Source organism: Lactuca virosa, chromosome 3 (assembly GCF_052849685.1).
Source record: "Lactuca virosa cultivar CGN04683 chromosome 3, Lactuca_virosa_CGN04683_v6, whole genome shotgun sequence".
Classification (NCBI taxonomy): Eukaryota; Viridiplantae; Streptophyta; class Magnoliopsida; order Asterales; family Asteraceae; genus Lactuca; species Lactuca virosa.
In genome coordinates, this window is record NC_136428.1 from 53,261,828 (window position 1) to 53,280,889 (window position 19,062).

Genomic DNA, 19,062 nt, shown 5'->3' on the forward strand with positions numbered 1-19,062 from the left:
TTCTTGGGATTGTACTCTGACATTGTTACTATTTTATGATATGGTTTTGAGACATGTGACTATGGTTTTATGAAATGATATGATTCGATGATGTTTTTCAGTAAACAATTTTATAAGTTACTTAAAGAAAAACAAAATTTTTGGTCATGATTTTTGGGATGTTACAAGTTGGTATCAGAGCCTTGATTTGAGGGATTCGGACACACCTTCGGGGGTATACGGACTCAAATCGAGGGTTTGAAAGATTTTACAAGAAAAATAGTTTTTCTAAAAATTAAAATAAGGAGTTTTGAGAAAGAACAAGGTGTGTGATGCGTGCAACCGGTCGTGCTCAAGTAAGTTTTCCCCAAGATACCCATACATGTTATGTTATGATATGATATGATTATGAGAACTGCATGCTAGATTAGGGCTAAGGATTTAAGAATGATGCCTTATATGCCTATTATCTTTGTATGAGAACTGCATGCTAGATTAGGGCTAAGGATGTAGGAAGATGCCTTATGTGTCTGCTATATGTGCTTATTGAGTTACATGCTAGAACTGATTAGTCAGTAATATGATGGCCTGAATAGGATATGCTTGGTATGGTTACTCAATGCTCGAATGTTGTTTGCTTTGTGCTTTTAGGAGTTCTGGTTATCTTTAACTAACTAGTAAACGAATACGTTAAGTTACATATTGCAAGGACTAAATAATTTCAGAATTTTAGGTCTAACCCTATTTCGCAGCTCTTGTTTGAGTCCAACCATTGTAGGGTAAGACCTCTCATTCGAAGAATTACCTGGTCTTAGTGATATGTAATGGTATTCGCAAGCTAGTTAGGTAAAGGTAGAAGGGATTCCTCATGCAACTGATGGCAGAGAGTAGGTCGGAGAGTTACCCTAGGGTAAGCCTAGGATGAGATTAGTACAGTAAACAGTAGCCGTAGAAGGGACTTGGTAAAGTCAAGGCAATCCTTGAGGAAAGTACTAATAGATGTGGAAGGTAGTATGGGCCCGTACTACTAAAAGCAGAGGATATGTACTCGAGTCAAGGAGGGCTGAGCTAGAACCAGGGAACTTGTAGAATGTGTGAGACCTCTCGAGGTTATGTATGACCCTGACAATTATGTGTTTTGTTTCAGAATGGTGGTGATTACGCGACACGGAGGGGGAGGTTCAGGGTCAGGATCAGGTTCAGGATCAGGTTCGGGATCAGGTGTCGAGCCAGTTGATGAGGGACTACGTGAGTTCATTGCTTCTGAGATCACGAGAGGCATCCTTGAGTCGACCCCGGTGATCTTCTTCGAAGGGGAAGGAGCCGACACGGTAGCAGCGCATCACACAGACAGGATTTCCGCATTATGAGATTTTTGGGATTGTACTCTGACATTGTTCTATTTTATGATATGGTTTTGAGACATGTGACTATGGTTTTATGAAATGATATGATTCGATGATGTTTTTTCAGTAAACAATTTTATAAGTTATTTAATTAAAAACAAAAAATTTGGTCATGATTTTTGGGATGTTACAGTCCGTCAAGCAAAGAACACCAAGAGAGGAAAAATCTACAAGAACAAACAAGAAACTCGCAACACCAGGATCTTAAGAGATAAAAAAAAAAAAAAAAAAAAAAAAAAAAAAAAAAAAACGTTTTTAGTTGGAAGAAATTCCACAGAAAACCTTAGATCAAAACAAGAACCCTAGATTTTCATAGACTACGTCAACAAACTAGAGATTTCAACAGAAATCACCAAGGTTAACCTATCTATGAAGATCTACAAGTATCTAAACAACAGAAAACAAATGATCTAAAAGAACAAAGCGAAGATACCTTTTGAATCTGACGAGCGCAAGAACAGATTAGTCAATGAATGAAACTCCAAGCCACCATGACTCATATACCATATTAAAAAGTATAGAAATAATTTTTTCCGAACATCAACGATTCTTATATCATTTAAGGACAAAAAACCATAAAGTTTTCATGTATATACAAATGAAACCTCACTACAAATACCTATTTCTACTCTCTGAACATATCACTCAACCAAATCTAAAACAGAATATCAAGAAAAAACATCAAAATATTGATGAACCCTAACTTCTGTGATATGAACAAAACGAGAGAGATACAGAGAAAGGTGTATGTGTAACTGAAAAAATAAATCTATCACTCTAAAATGCAGCTGCCCTTTCTTTATATCACCGGGTCAAAACTATGGGTCAAATCCCAGAATCCACGTGTCAAATTTTGTACAAGATTGACAAAAAAACGAGCCGCAAGGCAGAAGAAATCCATAATAACAGAAACTATTCTTCGAACCAGATCAATAACAAAAAGTGCCACAGTAAAACAATCATCCCCGTAACAAAAATAAATACAAAACTAGTCCAGAAGGAATAAATAATGAATGTTAAAAATCAATTAATATTTTCAAACAGAAGTTAACACCACGATGCCACTTTTGTATCCCATGTGTATGTCACTTGCAAATTCTTGAAATCAGTGTCCCAAGTTTAGTGGAAAAGGTAACAGAGAATATGGCAATCTTGATAAAGAAGCTATATACTAAGCTTTTCATTCACGTATTTTAATCAAATTCACGAGATATTATATAAGTATACAATTACAATTACAATACACAATACACAATATATAAATACAAAAATACGTAAAGTTTTCAGGTATTCCATTTTAACATTATTCATTATCCCTATACAATACACAATATATATCTCTCTCAGCCAACATATTACACCAACCAACCAACCATGCATCAAATTTAACACTATTTTTGTGTAAGGTTCATTTTAACAAGGCCAATTCTGAAGGCCTTTGTTGATTGGAATTCAAATGGTGCTAAACAAACACTTATATATATTCTTTTTTGTCTTTTTTAGTGATAAATTTATTCTTGGAGAGTCTGCTGACTTCCTAATTAACCTAATTAAATAACCTAAACAAACACAAAGTTAAAACGTACTCATACTGCTACCACCTTCTTTGAGGTCGCCAAAGATGCGTTGTCGGAAATCCGATACCATCAGAGGAAGTCCTTCCCGGAGTGTCACTGACGGCTGCCACCCAAGAAGCTCTTTAGCTCTTGAAATGTCTGGCTTCCTCTTGTGTGGATCGTCTTCTGTATTTGGCCTGAACTCTATCTTTGCATTTGGGTCGATCGTATCTTGCACCACCTGACACAAATTCACATCGCTTTCTTGAATTAATTCACAGAAACCCTTGAAAGTTTATATATATATATATATATATATATATATATATAAAATGATGGAAGGGTTACCTTGGCGAGTTCCAGCATGGTGAATTCACCAGGGTTGCCGAGATTAAAAGGTCCAACATGTTCTCCTTCCATTAGCCTCATTAATCCATCTACCAGGTCGGACACGTATTGGAAGCTCCTCGTTTGCATTCCATCTCCATAAACAGTCAACGGTTGTTTCCTCAAGGCCTTAATTATATAGATCGATGCACCAAACAATCATATATAAATATATTTGTGTGTTTAATTCCAAATTAACAATCACAGTGTGTTAATTAATAATTAAACGTCCACCTGAGCGACGAAATTGCTGACAACACGTCCATCGTCAAGGCACATCCGTGGTCCATAAGTGTTGAAAATTCTAGCAATCCTAACCTGCAAAAGATATCATCAAAAGTTGTACGTTGTTTTCCATGATACTTAATTACAGCAAAATGGAAAACCATATATGGGAACCTCGGTGTTAAGCCCTCTATGATAATCCATGGTCAGGGTCTCTGCAACACGTTTTCCTTCGTCGTAACAGCTCCTAACACCTGCATGCATCCATGGAAAACAATATGTATTAATTAATCCGAACAAAGAAGATAAAAGATTCGTTTAATTAATTCAGATTATAAGCTAATTGATCTATGCTAGCTGGAATTAATTAATTAATTAACTCACCAATGGGGTTAACGTTGCCCCAATAGGTCTCGACTTGAGGGTGTTCGAGGGGATCGCCATAGACCTCGCTTGTACTCGTTAACAAGAATCGTGCATTGATCCTCTTTGCGAGTCCTAACATGTTCAACGTTCCGACCACATTTGTCTTGTGATATCTCAATCTCCGTCAAGGATCGATTAATTTCTAACAAACACAATTAAAGTTCTAGATCGATGTCACAATAAATTTCATATATACAAATTAACCTTGAAGAAAATAAATTTATAAAGGATATGATTGTTTTGACGGGGTTGTATTTGTAATGGACGGGGGAAGCGGGGCAAGCAAGATGATAGATTTGATCGACTTCTAACAAGATGGGTTCAACCACATCATGACGGATGAGCTCGAACCTAGGGTTCCTAAGATGGTGGAGTACGTTGTCTTTCCGGCCTGTAAAGAAGTTGTCGACTACGATAACATTGTCCCCACGCGCCATCAGTCGATCCACCAGATGGCTTCCGACGAACCCTGATCCACCCGTCACTAACACCCTCAAACTCTTCGACTTCAACCCAAGAGGAATCCTCGCACCTGTACAATCAAATATATATAAACATCGATCTAATTATTATAGTGTGACGAAGATCAAAGGGAGGAAGAAGTTCGTAATTAATTAACAAGGTTTTTGCGTTGATTCCCTCTTGAGCTGAGATTTATTAGTCTTATCGAGTCCATTTTTGCACATAATGGATCGACTGCAACTAAAATCGTATTCAAATTTGTTTCTAACAAAAACCCTAAAAGGATGAATATGTAAATAAAATAAAAAATGAATTAGTGATTTGGCTACGGACCCGCCGCATTGACGAGATCGAAATTGCGTGTGGGGAGTTCATAGGCTATCCGACGGGGTACGGAAGTCGACACGGCAACCTGAAACGATGCAGAGATCGGTTCAGACTGCGACGACGACGGAATGACGACGACATTGGATATCAGAGCTACAATGGTTATTCCGATGAGCACAAACAGCAGCCGTTGTTCTCCAAACATGTACCTAACTGAATCCTTGATCGAAAATCTGGCAGGATTGATCTGGCCTTCGTTTTGAACCCTTTCTGGATTCATATTTCGATTTTTTTTTTATTTGATGATTATGATCGGGAATAATGAGAGAATCTGTATTATTGGGCAAATCGGAAGGGAGAATTTGTCGGGAAGGATGGAAAGAGAGAGAGAACGGGGCATGATTTCATACAGGCGTAGATCTTCTGCTTTACGTGAGAGAGGCTCAAACTGAGGGAGGTTCGAAATAGACGGTGCATAATTTGTAATATTATTATCACATAAAAAATAAGACCCACCCTATTCTTGTCACCATTTTCTAGCCCAAGTTTCGGAGGCCTAAAAATAACAAATGGTTAATTGCAAATTTATGCAACGAAATTTAGTTGTCCCTATTTATGCAATTGTGTTATTTTTTATACAAAACATATAACGGTTTTTTTTAAATAGATCTGAATCATGCAACTAACTAATCTAGTTATTGTTAAAATTTCAATCGACGTTGTCTTTCAATTTTAAAGGCACATTTTTTTTTTTTGTATTTTGTACAACAAGAAATTTATTAAATCAACACAATGCCAGAGGGCATTATCCTTCTTTCGTGACTCTACTTTTTATCCACCAAAAGGTGGTGATTTTAATTTCCTAGAAAATAAAATTACAATTCATGACCACCCCCTTGAAAATCTTGTTGTTCCTATACCCCCATAAAATCTATATGCATGGGCGGACGCAATATTACAAAGTAGGGGTTGCACGGAAAGTCAGGGGTTGCACAATAATAGAAAAAAAAACTTCGAAAATTTTTACACTGCGGCCGGAAAAGTCAGGGGTTGCACGGGCCACTGTGTGCCCTATACTAGAACCGCCCCAGCCCATATGAAAGCCAATAGAATCACTCTAAGTCTGTTGCTTTTATCTTTCTTATTTGCATCTCTCTCTTCTGAATAGTTTGGAACATATCTTCAATGGTAACCTTGTCAGTTGGAAACTCATGACTCCACATATTAAGAAGAGCGATAACTTCCTTAGCCGTCGAACACCAAGTAAACAGGTGGTTCTCCGTCTCCTCATAACAATGGCACAAAGGGAAATGTGTGGATCTGATTTGAGAACTTCTCACTTCCAAATTCAACAAGGTTGGTAAACGACCCAACCTTGTTCTCTAAAGTAGTACATTTGCTCTATTGGGAGTTGACTTGTTCCATTAAGTATGAAAATTCAAACGTTCAAGAGTGTGGCAGTCTATAAGCTTTCTGATGGAAGAAACCGTGAATTTCCCGTCATCTTCGAGGCCCCACTCCTAGCCTTCATCAGTTCTGTAAAACATGTTTCTAAGATCTATATTTCCGAGGTTAAGAGCTTTGTTGATGTTGTTGGTCGTCCCCCATGTCCCTCTTCTGTCTGCAGCTGACCGACAAAACCCAAGTTTCTCATCCGGACCGTGAATGGATTTTACCACATCGTGCCATGGAGACCCTTCATCTTTTTTAAACCACCACCACCATTTTGAAAGGAGAACTAGGTTAAATGATTGAAGGCTTCCAATTCCAAGGCCTCCATTAATATTCGAGTTTAAGACCTTCTTCCACGCAACCCATGCGATTTTTCTTTTATTCGGTTCACCCCCACAAAAGAAATTGCACCAAATGCTTTATAGTTTATTGATGACTTTTGCGATAGCCTTGTAGAGCGAGAACATGTATGATCCCAAGTCTCCTAGAACTGCTTTACAAAGCACTAATCTTCCTACAAAAAAGAGATGGCGGGCTTTCCAATTTGAGAGTTTATTTTGAAACTTTCCAATTAGAACTCTCCAGTTTGACATTCTCGACATACCTCCACCAACCGGCATTCCAAGGTAATAGAAAGGGAGAGTCCCTTCCTCACACCCTAAAAAGGTAGCCATATTCATCACCTCTTCCTTATGCATGCCAATACCCATAATTCTACACTTGGCAATGTTGATCTTTAAACCTGAGAAAATATGAAAACATCTCAAAAGCCTCATAAGATTTAAGGCGTTCACTCTATTCCATTCTCCAAGGAAACGAGTATCGTCCGCAAACTGTAAGATCGAAAGATTAGGATCGTTGTTGGTAAGATTCACGCATTTGTAAAGGCCTTTGTCCAAAGCTTCCACCACATACCTATTTATGTGAACAATCAACATGTATTTTTTTTCCATTTCAATCCTCCTCTAAACAAGCAAGATATATGATTCAAATCTTCAATATATTTGATCGTGTTTGAGATTGATGGTACGCAAATAATTTAGCCTTGATCGTCATTCAAGGGATTTAATACCTATCTTTCTCTGATCCTCTTTGTGATGTCTTTTATGTCATTCTTATCCCTACTCTGTCTTTTATTTACTCACGATTTCATTAATCAAATAGCACAATGGTTAGGGGCAATTGGTTCATTTATAGTCTAGAATCATCTGATAACTTGAAGATAGGTTATATATCTTGTACACAACAAGAGACACAAAGTTATATGTATAAGAGAGAAATTTACACAACACTAACTTGTGTATATTGATGCAAGAAAAATAGAGAACGACTATCTACCATATATTATATGCTTACAAAGGAAATCACAAAAAGGAGAAAATAAGTGACCATTAAGCTAGGAAATAGGAAACAACTACCCACTAAACAAAAACTTATTCAACAAAGGGAAATAACATATACGAAGACTAGGAAGAGAAGGATAATTGTGTTGCCAAGTCAATATCATCTACTTACTTGACCTTCTAGGGATTAATTGTGATAGGCCTTGGTATCTCTTTTTTTTATCAATTAGGGCGCTTTAGAGTTAAATATCAATTTATAAAAAAATTCACATTCGTTACAGTTCAAAATTTTAGCATTATTAACTTCTTTCAGGTTCTGAGAATCAATTAGAACTGGCATTCAGTTTTTTTTTGCAATCTTGTTAATCAACTAAAACAAACAAAGGTTAAAGATCTAAAAGGTAATAAATTTCATATCTATTTGCTTTTTAATACATCTACAAGTTTTTAACTATACACAAATCCTACCAAGAGATTATTTGGTTTCCTATCCATTGCCAAAATAGTGTAAGCATCAAAAGAGATTTGGAAACTAGTTGTAAGATTTGTGTGTTCTTCAAGTTTGATGGAAGAGATTGAAAGAGTAAGAAAATTTGAGGGTTTGATTTCTAAAATGTCATATATTATTTCAAAAGTGGACTATATATATTATGATTGATACATATAAGTGGTTATGATGATTAAGTTATCAAAATGACATAACTCCTTTACTACTTTTTGGTCCATTTGTCAAAACATAAAAATAACCAAATATTAGAATCGATAAAATACCCTTAATAATAAGTTAAAAAGAACGGTTCATAGAATTTTTAACATTTAACGATTCTTATTTATCTTTTACACACACACACACACATATATATATATATATATATATATATATATATATATATATATATATATATATATATATATATATATATATATATATATATATATATGTTCAAATGTTTCTCACATCTATTGTCTGCTAGAATGCACTAATAAGAATATATAGTAAAATTAAATTATTGTTTAATCAAATAAAGATAGATATTAAATTATTTTCATAATTATAGGTATATTAAATGATATCCATAATTATAATTCTTTTTTTATGGAAACTAATTAAATTCGTCATTAAATTCTTTTTTTAGAAGAATGACATTGTATTCTAGCAGAATGAGATAGAATACACTCTCGTTCTTCATATTTCATGCAACTTTATTGTATTTTAAATGAACGTGTCCTGAAACAAAACACGAATCCATATATAAAAACTTTGATGCGAATTCACTTTAAAAGAATATTATTGCTGACATTAATGACGAATTTAATTAGTTTCCATAAAATAAAAATTATAATTATGGATATCATTTAATATACATAGAACTATGTAAATCATTTAATATCTATCTTTTTAATTAAATAAATATTTAATTTTATTAAATTCTTATTGATGCATTCTAACACACATAAGAAACACATTAACCTATATATATATATATATATATATATATATATATATATATATATATATATATATATATATTGTGGTCGTATCAGAGGGTGTGGCAGTATGGACGATGATCTGGGCTTCCAAGTCTCTGAGGCCCTTTTTTTTATGTATCTACTTATATAATTTTAGAAAAAAACATCTCTTCATGCAACGGCAAAAAAGTGTCTCATTTTTTTTATATTGCTCAGGCCTCAAATCAGCTTGAATCGGCTATATATATATATATATATATATATATATATATATATATATATATATATATATATATATATATATATAGGGCTGTATCAGATGGTGGGACACTGGGACAGTATGGACGATGATCTGGGCCTCCAAATCTTTGAGGCCCATTTTTTTTATGTGTATCTACGTATATAGTTTTAGAAAAAAATGGTATTAAATCTCCGCATGCAACGGCAAAAAAGTGTCTCATTTTTTTTTATATTGCTCAAGGTCTCAAATCAGCTTGAATCGGATATATATATATATATATATATATATATATATATATATATATATATATATATATATATATATATATATAAACTCTTCAGTTTTCTTGGTTTTTGCTACAACTTTACCTTCAAAGGATGCAACTTAAGTTATACGAAAAGTTATAGTGCTTTAAGAAAAGCTTTATTTCTTTTTCCAAAATGCTAAGAAATTTCGAATATTATAATGTACAAATCTTTTCTTAAGCACATATAACCTGGTCTGGATTTTTATTTTGTCTTATTAACAATAGTTATATGACATTGTTGATTTTATGTGTCTTAACGTATACTTAAACTTTTTAAATATCTTAACAAATATACAAAAGAGTTTATAAACTTTTTGCAAGTTATAGATTTTATTTGTGTAAAAGTGTTGAAAAAAAATAATTAGCTTTTTAAGGTGTAATTTTTTATAAAATCAAAAGTTAAAAGCTCAAAAAAAGTTACATTTAGTAGCTTTTTGGATTAGAAATTTTTTATTTAAAATAAAATTTAAATGTTCCTACCGACGAACAAATTATATATATATATATATATATATATATATATATATATATATATATATATATATATATTTAAACTAAAAAGTAAAAGCTCTCAAAAGTTGTATGTAAGTTGTATGTAGAACATGATGGGATAGTAGTATACTAGTATTGGCAAAATAGGAGTGTGGGAGGGGTTAGATGAGACGTTTGTGAGCAACAACTCTTACAAGATAATAAAATGCGAAGTATGTTACTTTTTTATGAAGACAAGGGGTGAAAGGGAAACTAGACATAATCATGTGGGAGGGAAGGGGATGATCTTGGAACCTACATAGGTTATACCCTGATCGACGATCCTCACGCCCAATCCATTTGAAAAAGAAATAAAAATCTTCCAAGCAAAACCCACCAAGGCTGGGTCACCTTTCATTTTTTTTTTCCAATAAACTTTAATTTATTAAAAACAGATGTAATATTAATTAATAAATTTATTAAAATATATTAAATTAAGTAATTTGGTTTAGTTGGGCTATATAAATGTAAACAGAGAAACTAGTTTACTAATATAAATTTGAGTTGTTGATGGGAGTAGCATTAGAGATATCTTAGAAATAATAGGTTAACTTTAGTAGGCTTATAAAGATATAGGATGAGGAGTTAACTTCTATGAGTGAATGAGTGATAGAAATATATAACATAATGTCATAACGATGGGAACAAATGAGTGATGTAAAATGTCAATGTCAAATAATCTAAAATTTCTCATTTTATCTTAAATTATAGAATAACAGTCACATAATCAGAAAAAGCCTGGAAATATGTTGATCCTATGTGATACAAGCAATGTATATAATGTCATGTATTACAAAATAAAAAAAGGAAAGGAAATAACATATATCAATACATATTAATATTTAATTTACCTTATCAAGAGTTTGTGTGATGAGAACATAAGATGGAGGGGCAACCAACTTAATTTTAACAGGGCAGTCTTGATTTCCAGCAGCTTCAGCCTTCCTCATGGCATCCTTACAAATAAAAGATCATAAGAAAGTTCAATAATAGTTTCAAAAAATAAAATTTTGTTAAAGGGCAAGTCTTTAAAGAACCTTAATGTGAAGAACACCATCAAATTGAAAGCATTTCATTTCAACATCTGCCCTGATCTTTAATGGCTGTGGAGTCATCCTCCTTCTAATGTTCTTTACTAATACATCTTTAATTTCCTCTGATAAAGCATGAACAGCTTTTGTCACCTCTTTTCCATCAGAGCTGGTTTCTTTAACTTCACGAGTGAGTGAATCAAGAATGGTGTCAGGATCATTAACGACTAATTTAAATGCCTGCAAGAAAAATAGTATTCGAATGAGGCACTTATATCCATAATGCTCGACAATGAGTGTTAAAACTTAAAACCCTCACCTCAAAAGCATGCCCATACTTCCGATACAAAGGCCAACCAACATGAATATATAGATCCTGTAATCAGACAGACTGCAAGTATCAATATTTCGGGCTTGTTTTGCCGATGTAGTAGTTAAATGCACAATTAGATGAATGTAAATGAAATCTATCAATCAAACTCAACAATGTAAACTAACCCATACTAACCTCAAGATCAAGCTCCATAGTTTCAGCAACATGGTGTTGAGTATGAATCCACAGAAATGTTGAGTGTGAATCCACAGAAAAGTTGGTCAAAAATGGCAGGAACAATGTGAAGTTGTGAAGCCACAATTGTTGAATGAAGACCCAGTTGTGTTTTTTGACTACTTCTGATTTCCATCTCTATATAAGAGATTATTCTGTATTTGTAAAACTTGTATCTAGTGTAACAAAGAAAGAGTGCAGATTAGCACCAAGAAATGTAAATTCCTAGTTACCGGTGGACGTAGGTCAGAGAAGGACCGAACCACGTTAAATCCCTCATGTTCATCCTTGTGTTCTTGTTTTTCGTGAGCTGTGTGTGTGTTTAGAGCCGTGTGTTAAGTGTCTCGATCCTAACAAGTGGTATCAGAGCGTTGGTTTAGCTCCAGAAGGTGATTTTCAGTTTTTTGGTCGAAATTTTTTTTCGTCAAAAACGATTTTGGTGTATACCGTTGGAAAGGTCTCGTTCCGAAGATTCCGAAAATATTTTTTTCTGAATTTTTTGACCACCGGAAGACGTCCAAATCGACGGTCAAAGGTTTGCCGGAATAGTGACCGGAAAACCAGTTCGCCGGAGAAGACGACACTGTAGTACCAGACACTGTAGCAGTTCGCCGGAGAAGACGACACTGTAGCAGACTGTAGCACGATGTCAGCAGTGATGTCAGCAGACACTGTAGCAGACACTGTAGCAGATTTGAAAAATTGCAGTTTAGCCCCTGAACTTTCAGAAAATTGCAGTTTAGCCCCTGAACTTTCAGAAAATTGCAGTTTAGCCCCTAATCTTTCAGAAAATGGCAGAAAGCAGTAAGCTTCAGATTGAGAAGTTTGATGGGAAAGATTTTGGTTGGTGGAAGATGCAAATTGAAGATTTGCTCATACAGAAAGACTTGGACGCAGTTTTAGGTGAAAAACCGGAGGCGATCACACAAGCAAACTGGGAGACTTTGGATAAGAAGGCCAAGGCATTTATTAGACTGACTTTGTCAAAGGATGTTGCCTTCAACATTTTGAAGGAGACCTCGGCAAAGGGAATCATGGAGGCATTGTCTAATATGTACGAGAAGCCGTCGGCAGCAAATAAAGTCTTCCTGATTCGGGAACTAGTCAACACGAGGATGAGGGAAGGAAGTTCAGTTACAATACACATCAACAATTTGAACTCGATTTTATCCAGACTTGGGTCAGTGGGAATAAAATTTGAGGACGAAGTTCAAGCTTTACTACTGTTATCATCATTACCTGACAGTTGGACCGGAACAGTTACAGCCGTTACTAGTTCCGCAGGATCGAAAGAGCTCACTTTTGAGGGAATTCGGGATTTAATTCTAGGCGAAGACGTCAGACGAAGAAATTCCGGGGAATCATCAAGTGAACAATTGAATGCGGTCAGAGGTAGAAGAAATAACAGAGGTAGTGGGAGCGGGAACAGGAGAAGGAGTCAGTCGAGGACTCGAAATGATGTGACTTGTTGGAACTGTAAAGAGGTTGGACATTTCAGGAATCAATGTCCAAAAGACAAGAAAGAAGTTAACGTTGCAGTAGACCATTCAGATGATGATGTTTTGATCTGTAGTGTGGAGAGCAATGTGGATTCCTGGGTTATGGATTCGGGTGCTTCATTTCACGCTACCCACAGCCGTGAAGCACTGCAGAATCTGAAAGAAGGAGATTTTGGTAAGGTAATACTGGCGAACTATGAGGTTCTTGATGTGACGAGCATAGGTGACTTAGATTTGAAGACTCCAGTTGGTCCATGGACTTTGAAGGATGTCCGGGTAATTCCAAGTCTGAAGAAACAGTTGATTTCTGTTGGGCAGTTGGATGAACAGGGACACGAGGTTAAGTTCAGGAATGGGCAGTGGAAGGTTGTCTAAAGAAATCTTGTGATAGCTCGTGGACATAAGAGGGGTTCATTATATATGGTCAGTTTACCGTCTGAGGGAGTAACCGTCCCAGTTCAGAAGAAAAACAAAATCCGGTTCATAGAGTCTCGTGGACAGAAGAAGGTTTGCTTTGCAGATGGCAAACCCAGAGTCACATGTCAGATTCAGGTTGAACGTGTTTGGAACGGTTCAGAAAAACCAGTCAAGGGCATTCATAGCAGTGGGAGCAAGGGTTGTGCTTCAGCTAGAATACCCAGAACACAGTGGGTTAAGAGAACCAGTATTCCATCTGTAAAAGTCTCTCCAGATTATCTGCTTCATATGGAGAGTGTCGTTTGTTCTCAGGATGTTCCAGGATCGGGCAGTTCATTTCAGTGGGAGCCGATGGAGACAGAGAACAGGTCAGTGGCAGACTTAGCCATGACTGATGTGTTGGAGCTAACGAAAGCTTCAACTGGCCTTCAGGTTAATTGAAGAGAAGGCCAGGGTAACTAGGAAGGAGTTAAGATCAAATACAGATGCACAGTTGAAGCACAGGTGAAGATTGTTCCGTGGCTTCAAGTGGGAGATTGTTGAGTATGAATCCACAGAAATGTTGAGTGTGAATCCACAGAAAAGTTGGTCAAAAATGGCAGGAACAATGTGAAGTTGTGAAGCCACAATTGTTGAATGAAGACCCAGTTGTGTTTTTTGACTACTTCTGATTTCCATCTCTATATAAGAGATTATTCTGTATTTGTAAAACTTGTATCTAGTGTAACAAAGAAAGAGTGCAGATTAGCACCAAGAAATGTAAATTCCTAGTTACCGGTGGACGTAGGTCAGAGAAGGACCGAACCACGTTAAATCCCTCATGTTCATCCTTGTGTTCTTGTTTTTCGTGAGCTGTGTGTGTGTTTAGAGCCGTGTGTTAAGTGTCTCGATCCTAACACATGGCGCATAATAGAGTGAACGAGCTTGCTCTTATTATACCTGTCTTCACAAATCTGAATGTCCTCTTCGGAAACCCTTCTTTTGCTAAGATTAACATACCCTTTGTCTTCGTCTACGTGAAGCACCATAACAAGCTCGGTGCGCCCCACTTTAATCAAACTGTTGATACTACGAATACGACGTCTTGACAACTCGGACAAAAGAATCATGCCCTCAATGTTGTTGTACTCGAGAAGTGAAACGTAGGCGCACATTTCGCCAATGCTTTTGACTTGAATCATCACCGCGATGTCGACGTCAGGGAACCGAGCTTCGTACATTCGGCACTCAAGACTCGGGGAATTGGAAGCCATAATTGTGGAGGACTTTGATGGGAATCGCTAGTCTTCTCAGAGGAATGGCTCAGAATCCCTTAAATGGGAGACAATTATGACTTATGAGATGACCAAGAATTTTCAAAGCTTGCAATGTAAAGGGTTTTACGTAAGGGTTTGGATACAAGAACTTGCCCTACAAAAGGAGATGTTTGATATATGAATGGGAAGTTGGGTAGATTTCGAAGGGGGTTTTCATTTTTGGTTTTTTTGGAACAGAACTGATTATTAAGGCAATCAGGTATGTTTAAGCTTGTATGGATTGACAGGATGGAAAACTCATATAAATATTAATATTAATCCTAATAAGTCAAACCCGAACACGACTCGTGTAACCCGTTTAATTATACGGGTTTGTGGTTCAGATAGGGTCTATGGGCCGAATTCAAGTTTGCGGGTCATAATCGGGTACGTGGGTCACAAGAAATAAGTCTAAATATAACATATTTATTTTTTATAAATATATATTATTATTTTTTTAATCTAATAAAATAAACGGGTTTCACGAGTCAGAAAAACTCAAACCCATATTTTTCTATGTTCACTTGTGGTTTGTGTCATGTAGCGGGTCGTATCAATAATTGTCTTCTAGTTTAAAATGCTCACATAACAATATGTCGATCTTTATCCCAACTCAATAACTCATGGTGCTCTTCCTACAAATAGTTCATCGAGAGTTTAAGACATTGTAAAAAACATAACTGTGAAACTATCTTGACCAGTTCAACAAGTCAATCCTCACAGTGAGTCAAGTCACTAATGCACATGAACGAGTCGTTATGATATGCTAGTTTTTTCCTTACCGTGTCGAAATCTTTTAACCAAACTCATTTATCTAGTGCCAAGTTTTGTGTGAGTATCAGGTTTAGGGTATAGACCTTGTAAGTTCAAACATTAAATGGGTTTAAAGAGCTCGATTTTTTTTTAAACGGCAAATCTAACATACTCCTAAACTACACATTAAATCCAATTATGTCCACGACGGGACTTGAACCCTCAACCTCAAGGAGGGAGGCAACACCAGATACCGCTGGGCTAGAAGCCCTTTGGTAAAGAGCTCGATCTTAATACCTTTTTTATTTTTTTAATGTATCATGTCAATCTATTTACTTAAACTGGTTGAGATCTTTACTCAAAATCATTTATTTGGTGTCGTGTTAACTAGTCATGTGAGTTTTTATAAGCTTTAAATTTTGTAAGGACACGACTTGACCAATAAGCTATATATGAGTTTTTTTTATATAATGTATAAAGAAAAAGAAATGAGGTTTTCCCTATAAGTCCTACCTTTTCGCAAATTATTCTTCTTATTTTTTCTTGCCATTTCCTTATTGTCGCTATTTTTTCGACCATTCTCAAGAATCGCTTATCCAAACAACATTTTATCCATAAATAACTTATAAAAAACACATCTTACAATGTTCAAATACGTTCTTTCAAAAGTGCCTTCGCATTCAAGCTAAACAAGCCTAGTAATGACAAGCAAAAAGGTCCATAAAAGCATGGACGATCAGGAAGACAACACGAATGCTAAAGACCGGTTTGGTGGATCCATGTGTGTTAAAACCTATAACCTATACGCCTTCAATAGGGATAGGTCCTAAAACCTTGGCATACCAATGAACTAGAATTCCAAAAGATAACATTATAACTCCATATAATTTCAAAATATTAACACTTAATGTCTAATATACTCATATGTAAAAAAACCCATGTTAGATCTTTTTTAGAATATATTTTATGAATACGTAAAAGTCGTTCCAGAAAATTTTGCATCAACCAATGAGTAGAGATGCAAAACTTGGTTTTTGAAAATTCTACAAAAGGTGTTCAAAACCGGTTCGGTTTGAAGCCTGTTTACAGGAAGAAAAGAAATTCTAAACCGGTCCGGTTTGGTTTAAAACCGGTTCGGTTCGGTTCGGTTTCTCTCGGTTTTAGCAAACCCAAAAACCGAACCCAAACCGAAATTTTCGGTTTTTGAAAAATCTAAACCCAATCCGTCGGTTTATGCTTCGGTTTCGGTTTTTCGATTTCATTTTTTTCGGTTTTTCGGTTTCCGGGTTCGGTTTTGCTCACCCCTAGGAATTAATGGACTATGTAGATTTATGGGCTTGTATGAGGCCCAAGCCCAATGGCCCAAAAACAAAGGTAGGTCCGTCATCAGAATACACTGGTATGGTGTGGTAAGTTGCCATCATCATCATCAACCTTCTTTAGGTTCAGGAGGAAATCGTAAGGTCAAATTCAGAACCAATGGCGTCCGGCTGGGGGATAACAGGGAACAAAGGGAGGTGTTATGATTTCTGGATGGATTTCAGCGAGTGTATGTCTCGTTGCAGAGAACCCAAGGACTGCTCTCTTCTCCGTGAAGACTATCTCGAGTGTCTTCACCACTCCAAAGAGGTACGATCTACTTGAATATAATCGAATCGAAATGAACCCCCCACTATATCTTTAAATTTGTAATTGTATCTTCACATTTACTTGGCTAATACTAAGATCGGTGTACCATTGGCACTGTAATGAACTGCTATCTTTAGATGTCCTAAACCCTAATTGATGGTTTCGCTACGAGATATATGTAATTGGTTTGGGATTTTTTATGCGATTTGCTACCTTCCTATTTGCTGCTACTAGTTGATCGCCCTAGTTCATTACCGATGCCTAACCTTAAGAGTTTTACCGGTTAAACAATATCTGGTGGTGAATTTGATGTCCCATGGATGACTTCTTCGGACTCTAGTGTCATAGGGAAACTAGGTTCAATAAATATGACCAGATTCTGCTTGCTTATGTTTATGTGTTAATGTGTATACATCTGATGGCTAGACAATAAGCAAATATCTTACATTTACAGTCAATTTAATATAAACCCATCATTATTTCTATATGTCATATTATCAAGATTCTTCTTGAAGCTGAGTAGTATCAAACTTGACCTTCAAAGTTGAAATGTATCTCTACTTTGTTAAAACACAGGACCAATCTTTGAACTTGGTTGCATCACTGTGGCATAACCTGTTAGGGCCTGTGCATAATTCTGTAGTATTCAGTTCTGGTGTTTGATGATCCGTAGAAGGATCATGTTTTGGTTTGATATAGTTTGGCCTTTTGGGACCAAGCCCCTGATCAGACCATATTGATGTTTAATTGGAACTGTATATTTTGTAGAATCGTAGTTCAGACCAACCAAATGGCCTTTCTATCTTCTTATGATCTTAATATAATTTCATCGAAAAGTTACAGCTCATCAAACATTCAACAGCTTAATAATGCTACAATATGCACTAGATACATATTACTGTGTCAAATTTCAGAAGGAAATGTTAAAGAACATTCAATATTATTCCTATTTCAAAGCTTAAACCACATGCCAAAAAAAACTATAAAATATAGGAAATTCTAGAAAGTTCCTAAAAGTTATACAATGAGACTGAAAGTTAATTGAGTTAGACAAGATATCGCATGATCTCTGATTCTTTGGGATAGAAGTCCTTAAAGACCGAAAGAATGGAATAAAAGTTAAAAACCGCACAAGATCTGTGCATTTTTTTTTTTATATATTAAAGTGGTGAAATCGAAATTTGTTGGTTACTAAAATCATGAAACCCTAATTTGACAGTTTCAACGAAGAAATCGGATATACAAAGAGGAACAACGCCAGATAAGAGCTGCTGCACAGAAGGCAAAAGGTGGAGTTGGAGATGGAGATGGAGTTCCTCATCACTAGTCTTACTAAAACTTTCCTTCTTCTTTCTGCGTGCTTTTTAAATAATATGATTGAAGTCTGCAATCTATATTTTTTTCCCTTAAAAAATTTGGTGGGATTTTATCCCCCTCTTTGTTGTTCCAAACCATTGACTTATCCTGTTGTCATGATATTTTTGATTCAAACTTCTCAACACATTATCCCATAATCTTTATCATAGACCCTTATTTGTTGTTTTTCATTTGGTGCACTTGGATTGTTTTTATATTTGTGGATTTTGTTTTTTTTTTTTTTTTAAGTTTTTATTATTAATAATCTCAGAGTTGAGCTCACTGCATGTATAGAAAAATGAGCAGTTAGTTAGTAGATGCTCATTTTCTCATTGACTTGTTTACATTGAAGTGACATAGCATAGCATGATTACATTTTTTTATTTGGGCATACCCCTTGTCTTAAAACATGTTAGGTAATCA

General features: G+C 35.6%; 3 protein-coding genes across 3 annotated transcripts; 1 reads left to right on the forward strand and 2 right to left on the reverse strand.

Moving 5' to 3' along the window:
- Positions 1–2,656: 2,656 nt before the first annotated feature.
- LOC145165690 (UDP-glucuronic acid decarboxylase 2-like) lies at positions 2,657–5,221 on the reverse strand. The gene is made up of 7 exons (XM_079084489.1): positions 4,775–5,221; positions 4,212–4,511; positions 3,938–4,084; positions 3,728–3,807; positions 3,563–3,646; positions 3,290–3,457; positions 2,657–3,182 (listed from the first exon to the last, which is right to left on the reverse strand). The coding sequence occupies exons 1-7, from the start codon at positions 5,046–5,048 to the stop codon at positions 2,961–2,963; spliced, it is 1,275 nt and encodes a 424-aa protein (XP_078940615.1). The 5' UTR covers positions 5,049–5,221; the 3' UTR covers positions 2,657–2,960.
- A 1,418-nt stretch (positions 5,222–6,639) lies between these two features.
- LOC145163515 (eukaryotic translation initiation factor 2 subunit alpha homolog) lies at positions 6,640–14,859 on the reverse strand. The gene is made up of 6 exons (XM_079082355.1): positions 14,510–14,859; positions 11,652–11,685; positions 11,463–11,519; positions 11,150–11,383; positions 10,964–11,068; positions 6,640–7,185 (listed from the first exon to the last, which is right to left on the reverse strand). Exons 1-6 carry the CDS (start codon positions 14,857–14,859, stop codon positions 6,640–6,642), a joined length of 1,326 nt encoding a protein of 441 aa, XP_078938481.1.
- A 2,203-nt stretch (positions 14,860–17,062) lies between these two features.
- On the forward strand, positions 17,063–18,830 carry LOC145165691 (NADH-ubiquinone oxidoreductase-like protein). Its single transcript, XM_079084490.1, has 2 exons — positions 17,063–17,283; positions 18,503–18,830. Exons 1-2 carry the CDS (start codon positions 17,134–17,136, stop codon positions 18,608–18,610), a joined length of 258 nt encoding a protein of 85 aa, XP_078940616.1. The 5' UTR covers positions 17,063–17,133; the 3' UTR covers positions 18,611–18,830.
- The last annotated feature ends 232 nt before the right edge of the window (positions 18,831–19,062 follow it).

What these genes read in the sequence shown, in the direction of transcription:
- LOC145165690 (XM_079084489.1), bottom strand. Translation starts at nt 5,048, where the DNA reads ATGAATCCAGAAAGGGTTCAAAACGAAGGCCAGATCAATCCTGCCAGA. An exon ending in GGGCAACGTTAACCCCATTG is followed by an intron (nt 3,808 to 3,937) that starts GTGAGTTAATTA and finishes GGATGCATGCAG; the next exon opens with GTGTTAGGAGCTGTTACGAC. An exon ending in CCATGCTGGAACTCGCCAAG is followed by an intron (nt 3,183 to 3,289) that starts GTAACCCTTCCA and finishes AATTTGTGTCAG; the next exon opens with GTGGTGCAAGATACGATCGA.
- LOC145163515 (XM_079082355.1), bottom strand. Translation starts at nt 14,859, where the DNA reads ATGGCTTCCAATTCCCCGAGTCTTGAGTGCCGAATGTACGAAGCTCGG. An exon ending in CTCGTTCACTCTATTATGCG is followed by an intron (nt 11,686 to 14,509) that starts CCATGTGTTAGG and finishes TCATACTCAACA; the next exon opens with CCATGTTGCTGAAACTATGG. An exon ending in ATGGTGTTCTTCACATTAAG is followed by an intron (nt 11,069 to 11,149) that starts GTTCTTTAAAGA and finishes TTTATTTGTAAG; the next exon opens with GATGCCATGAGGAAGGCTGA.
- LOC145165691 (XM_079084490.1), top strand. Translation starts at nt 17,134, where the DNA reads ATGGCGTCCGGCTGGGGGATAACAGGGAACAAAGGGAGGTGTTATGAT. An exon ending in GTCTTCACCACTCCAAAGAG is followed by an intron (nt 17,284 to 18,502) that starts GTACGATCTACT and finishes CTAATTTGACAG; the next exon opens with TTTCAACGAAGAAATCGGAT.